The sequence below is a fragment of the Bufo gargarizans genome, chromosome 10, assembly GCF_014858855.1.
Source record: "Bufo gargarizans isolate SCDJY-AF-19 chromosome 10, ASM1485885v1, whole genome shotgun sequence".
Lineage (NCBI taxonomy): Eukaryota > Metazoa > Chordata > Amphibia > Anura > Bufonidae > Bufo > Bufo gargarizans.
In genome coordinates this window covers 82,134,818-82,141,019 of record NC_058089.1, presented here as the reverse complement: position 1 = coordinate 82,141,019, position 6,202 = coordinate 82,134,818, and the positions used below count along the sequence as shown (strand labels likewise).

Genomic DNA, 6,202 nt, shown 5'->3' with positions numbered 1-6,202 from the left:
AACCAAAGACGACCCATAACGGATTCATGTAGAATAAAGCTGTGCCCTGACCTTTCTTACTAGATTAAACACAGCTTTGTGCATCCAATTAAACGAAACAGGGCCACTCTTTCTATGTACATTGTTAATTACCCTCTGCGGGGCTCCTAATCTTCAAGGAGATTCCTAAATGAGAGCCTTAAATTATTTATGAAGAACAAGTGACAGTGTGTGTTTCCTCTGCCACCGAGGAGGGCGTTTCGATCACTCTCCTTAATGACACTGATTCACTTCTTTTATCGTCCAAAATGGCTCGAAGGATGCTCCAAGTTTTCCTATCACAGCTGAAAACAGGTAGGAATTGTATATGTGCCCTTTAAATTGGTTTTAAGTAACTTTTTATAGTATGGAGAAGGTGTCCCAGACAGTTCTCCTTAATCTGCTTAGTTCTTTAATAGTTACCTGTTCATTTACTGTCGTCTTACAATAGTCAACGACTTCTGTCTAACCCCTTGATTGTGTGGATTATAGGGCTGTAGGGCTTAGTGGAGTGGCATGGGGTCGTGTTGAGGTGGTGTAAGCTACTTTTGACCAGTCCAAGTATATGTTCTGCCTCCAGTGATGATGCAGGGGGGTTTCAGTAAGAGCCACAGAGACGATGGTCAAACTGGTGGTTTAGTCTATTCCCTGCATTCCGATGTAAAGACCTCAAGCCGATGTGAAGACGTTGAAGGCTGTATTGATTTGAGTTTTAAACTAAAGTCACATTTTATATGTGGTTGGACATATTCAGTAGATATTTTACCAAGACACCTGTAGAGTCATCATTGGGCAGTTCGAATACTTCCATTTTTTTGCCACACCTTTGACGACGATCTTGTTCACCAGTTATAATCTTGTTTATGATTTATCAACCAAAAATGTACAAAGGTTTGTTTTTAAATGATTTTATGGGGGAAAATTTTCCAGCAATATCAAAATATCCACGCTCCTTTATCTGATTGGGAGGGAAACTTGTAGATCTAGCATTTTCCCCAATTTGAGGCGAATAGGGAAATACAGTGCGCTCTGGACAACGTTGGGTTGTATCTGAAGTTGTTCACTACTACTTTTCTGGTCGAAAACCCTGACTGAAATTGTCCATAAGTCGGTGCTAGGAGTGATTGGTTGGCCAATGGACTTAATTGCAATGATTTCAAATAGAGTTGAAACTTTTTGCATAATTTTTAAGTCTTTTATTTTTTAACTCATTTGTCGTCAATTGAGCATACCTGTTCTTCTCCCAATTAACTAAGTTCATTAGACTTTTTTTTAATCTTATGAACACAATAATCTGTTATTTTATAGGGTTGTCTCACTTCAGCAAATGCCATTTATCATGTTGAGAAAGTTAATACAAGCCACTTACTAATCTGTTATTATCCATATTGCCTCCTTTGGTGGCTGGATTGAATTTTCAATCACATTTTCCACTGCTCGTTTCCAGGGGTTACAACGACCAGCAGTGGTGACCATGTTTGCACGAAAAAGTGTAAGCCTATGCACGCTCCTGTGGTCCCAGTCACCAGAGAGGCTGGCGCTTTTTCCCATAGTGTGCAAGCACGACCACCGCTGCTGGATTACAGCAGAGGAGGCAATATGGACAATCCTAATACCTTAGTAAGTGACTTGTATTAACTTTCTCTACATGATAAATACCATTTGCTGAGGTGACACAACCCTTTTAAAGGATAATTTTAATTTTACTTTGAAGATCTTGACAGAACAGTAAGTGATCGCTCTACTGAACATGTTCTTAACCGATGATTTTTTTCCAGATGATGGGAAGTTGTCTCTGGAGGAGTTTCAGGCCTTTTTCTCAGATGGGAACCTCAACGAGGAGGAACTTGAGAAGCTGTTTCACACTATCGACTCTGACAACACCAAGTGAGAACGTGATGCTTTTCCCTCTGCTTAATAGAGCATGTCTATGTGTTTCTTCTGTCCTCACCCCATGCTCGCTAGTCCTGCTGGGAATTGTTTAGGAGCCTTCAAGCTCTAGTTAGATATAGGTGATCATTCAAAACTAATATTTGCAATGGTTAAGTAGTGGGGAAATATTGTAGTATGAAATCTATCCTTTTATCTGTAAGGAAATAATCCTCCATTGATCTTCAGCTCTGAATGCTTGATAGGATTTAGTAGACGGCGTCCATATGTTCTACATTCACACACAGTTTTCTAAGACAAAAAAACACAAGTAGATACAAAGAACAGAGAAACAAGACCTTCTGTATGGTTTTCCATCTTTTTGTATTCTCATGTAGATGTTTTGTTTTTTAGACAAAGGCATATCAAAAACTGCATGTGAAAAGGCAGCCGAAGACTAGCGGTAAAGAGATCCGCAGCTGTATTTGTCTGGCCGATTCTCTGCATATTTGCAGGTTTGCAGCTGGATCTCTGCTGCTCCCCATTATAATTAATGGGGCTGGTGGGCATTCAAGTAGCATCTGGCAATGCCGGATCCAGAGAGCTCCCCTACCAAAACAGCTTGCCGGATCTCTTTACCTAGCTAGTGTGAAACCAGTCTAAGGGTATATTTACATGTTTAAAGAGGAGCTGCCACCGCTCCTGACATGCCTATTTTAATAGCTACATGCATTCCCCACGTACTAACAATTCTGGAGCATCTATTCTTACGGCTCTATGTTGTGCCATTCCTTTATTATTTGCACTAGAAGTTATGAATGAATTACTATCAGTCTGCAGTAAGGGTACAGAGGGGAGGTAACCAGTTGGGGGGTGTACCTGCACAGACTGACTCTATCCAATCAGTGCTGCCATTTTCAGACTGTACAGGTACACACCCCCCAACTGGTTACCTCCCCCCTGTACCCTTACTGAAGGCTAATAGCAATTCATTCATAACTTCCAGTACAAATAATAAAGGAACAGCACAACATACAGCCATAAGAATAGAGGCTCCAGAATTGTTATTACACGGGGAACGCATGAAGCTATTAAAACAGGAGTGTCAGGAGCGGTGACAGCTCCTCTTTAAGTTTTGCACAAAGTTTTGCACCTCCATAGCCATTCCATGCATGTTAATGGAGTTGTTTCTGCAGCATGTTCATGGATTTCTCCAGACCTCATTCACATGACTTGTACAGTTCTGCAACAGAAGGAACCTGCGGATAGGGAAATGGTAATTGCCGGCTACAGGAAGGTGGAGAAGATACCGCTTTGCCACATTCTGAATTGGCTAGGCACTACGTTATGATGGAGGGATTAGATATGTATGAGAATCATCAGCGCTCTTGTGAAAAGCTTTGCAGTCTGAGAATTTAAAGGAGAGGTTGTCTCTTCACAGATATTGGCGCTGTATAGCCATCACTAGAACATATGGCATGCACATTAGTCTGTTGTGAATGGCGGGTTTAAAATTTGTGTAGGAATCTCCTGAATCTCTCCCAATAGAGGTCGGTTGGAGACATGGATCAGACAAAATGAACATTTTTGCCCCATCCTTTTGTTTGCCCTGGGAGATAAGCCGCCACCGGAAGTGTCTGGCAGTGGCTTTCTTCACTCTCCCCATGGGATACACATACTCATCATTTCCTGGATAACCCTATAGCTGTCAGCCGAACGATGGCCATCTCTCCCGACTCCCTCCTGGCTAAACATGTATGTGTATCCTGAGGGTAGGTCATCATTATCATTTCCAGGATAACCCCATAGCCGTCGGCCAAATGATAGCCAACGGCAATGGGTTTTTTCGGGAAATGATAATGATGACCTATCCTCATGACAGGTCATGATTAACAAATCAGCGGGGGTCCATGTCCCGGGATCCCTTCTGATCAGCTGTTTAGGTAGCCACTGCGCTCACCGGATCTCTGGTGAGTGATGCAGGCTCCCGTCAGCTTTCCAAGGACAGCGCCGTACATCAGATTATGGCTGTGCTTGGTATTGCAGTTCAGCCCCATTGACTTGAACTAGACCATATGACCAACGTACTGGGATGTCACATGGCCTAGGAAGAAGCTGCAGTGCTCAAGGCCTCTTCTAACCGCTCTGGTGTCACACTCCCGCAGATCTAGTAGTGATGTTCTATCCTGAGGCTAAGTCATAACTGGATAACCCCTTTAAGAAGGCGCCATGGCACTTCTTCTCCTTTCAGTTCCATATGGCTTTTCCACCCATGCCACCAGTGTTAGTGATGAGACAGCTGCTGTCAGCAGTTCAGAATGGTGAATGCACTGATCTGACAAATCTCTCCTTAAACTATTAGTATGTATTTGATATTTTGCTCACAAAAATGTCACTATGCAGCAATTCAATAAAACCATGTAATAATCCAAGTAACACCTCCATAAAGGGTCCTATTGACACCAAAGCAAACATTTACCCAAAAATATATCATATACAGGAAATCATCATACTGCTGAACAGTGCTTTTTTAAAACTGCCATACGGTGCCTAAAGGGGATTTCTAGTTTCTAGATAATGATGACCTGTCCTCGGGTAGATCATAAATATCAGATCATAGGGGGTTTGACTACCGGCCCTGGCAGTGATCAGCTGCTTTGCCTCGGCACCAGAAACTACACAATGATAGAGCTGGAAGCAGAAAGCTGTATTAACTGTGTAGTGACTGTGCCGGCGTGTTGCAGCTCTGCCCCCATTTCTGAGCTGCAGTAATCCGGCTCGGCCACTACACAGGGGACAGAGTATTCTTCTGTCTCCATCCACTGTGGGTCAGACGGCTGCTGAAAATGGCTGATCGTTGGGGGTGCTGATCTGCACCCATTTAATATATCCTGAGGATAGGTCATCAATATCTAGAAAACTAGAAAGCCCCTTTAAATAGTAATACCGTACAGTGCCCCAATAATACCATTCAGAACATAGTAATCTAAGTACCAATCCAAGATGGTTACAACTTTTTCATTTTTGGTAAATTACAAGAAATATCTACTGCTGCTATGAACCTAATACCAGCCCCAACCTGCCAATATCAATCTAATATTAATCTCTGTGGGCCAGCACCTAGCATGTACGTGGCTACATTATTTAGAATTAAACCATAATGCTATGCCAAATCTGCACAGCGCGTGACCAACCCAATTGATGTTTTTTTTTCTTTTTGAGATTTCCGTTTATTTTGACATCATAAATAGCCCCATGTTTTACACTACTCTTACTGCCAAAACTGACTAAAAACCTCAGCAGAAGAGTGTAACATGATGTGTTCTGTACTACTCCTACTGCCAAAACTGACCAAAAACCTCAGCAGAAGGGTGTAACATGATGTGTTCTGTACTACTACTGCCAAAACTGACTAAAAACCTCAATGAAACCCCCAAACAGAAGGACATAACATGTTCTGCACTACTACTTTTTTTTGCCAAAACTGAGCCAAAATCTTAATGGAACGCCCAAACAGAAGGGCGTAACTTGACTGTTCTGCACTACTCTTACTACCAAAATTGACCAAAACCCTCAATGGAACCCCCAAACAGAAGGGCGTAACGTGAACACGTCCCTATATTCTGCCCTTATTTTTTTCTGTATTATTTTGTCTGTGGTCTGCTGCTCCTCTTTTCTTATGTAGATTCTCATCTTTTACTGTACTTTTGTATGTTGGATTATGTATAAATTTGGAAATTTCGGGAAGCTCCATCAGATGCGGTAAGTAAGGAGCTCCAGGCTATGCGCCGCTGTACAGCCTCAGTACAATGTGCACAAAGCCTTAGATTGTAACATCACTCGATATCCTGCTCTATATTTCTTTCCCTTTACTGACAGCTGCTAAAGACAGCGGCTCATGAAGGGGAAACAAAGCTTTCTAAAAATGTTCCCTTGATTTATTGTCAAAACCACAATTAAACAAAAGGGATCTGAGCCAGAGGATAGGTCATCAGTTAAAAATCCTGGAAAACCCTTTTGATGCCTCATGCGCTTGGTTCTGTGATGGGCCATGCCACTCCTTCCAAAATTCCTTATGTTTGACCAGTCCTTTTCCAGTTTTTTGTACCATACCAGCTCACATTTAACCCTTGACCGCTGATTTTCTTTTTCTTCTAGCTCTGCTATGTACTGTACCATTTTTGGCACTGCCATCTGTGGACAAATCCTCTTTCTCAAGCTTTACTGGGTGCCGTTCCATTTATGTCCTAGCTAGAATATATGCCAGACCCTTTCATCCCTAGGTGTACTTTCTGTAAGACCTTTTCCAACTCTG

At 42.2% G+C, this 6,202-nt stretch overlaps 1 protein-coding gene across 1 annotated transcript in view; it reads left to right on the top strand.

The window, feature by feature from the left end:
* The first annotated feature begins 287 nt into the window (after window positions 1–287).
* Window positions 288–6,202, top strand: part of NECAB2 (N-terminal EF-hand calcium binding protein 2) — a 137,782-nt gene continuing 131,867 nt past the window's right edge. Inside the window, exons 1-2 of the mRNA XM_044269282.1 lie at window positions 288–333; window positions 1,797–1,905. Of these exons, the coding sequence (XP_044125217.1) occupies window positions 288–333; window positions 1,797–1,905 (155 nt within the window). The remainder of the gene's footprint in view (window positions 334–1,796; window positions 1,906–6,202) is intronic.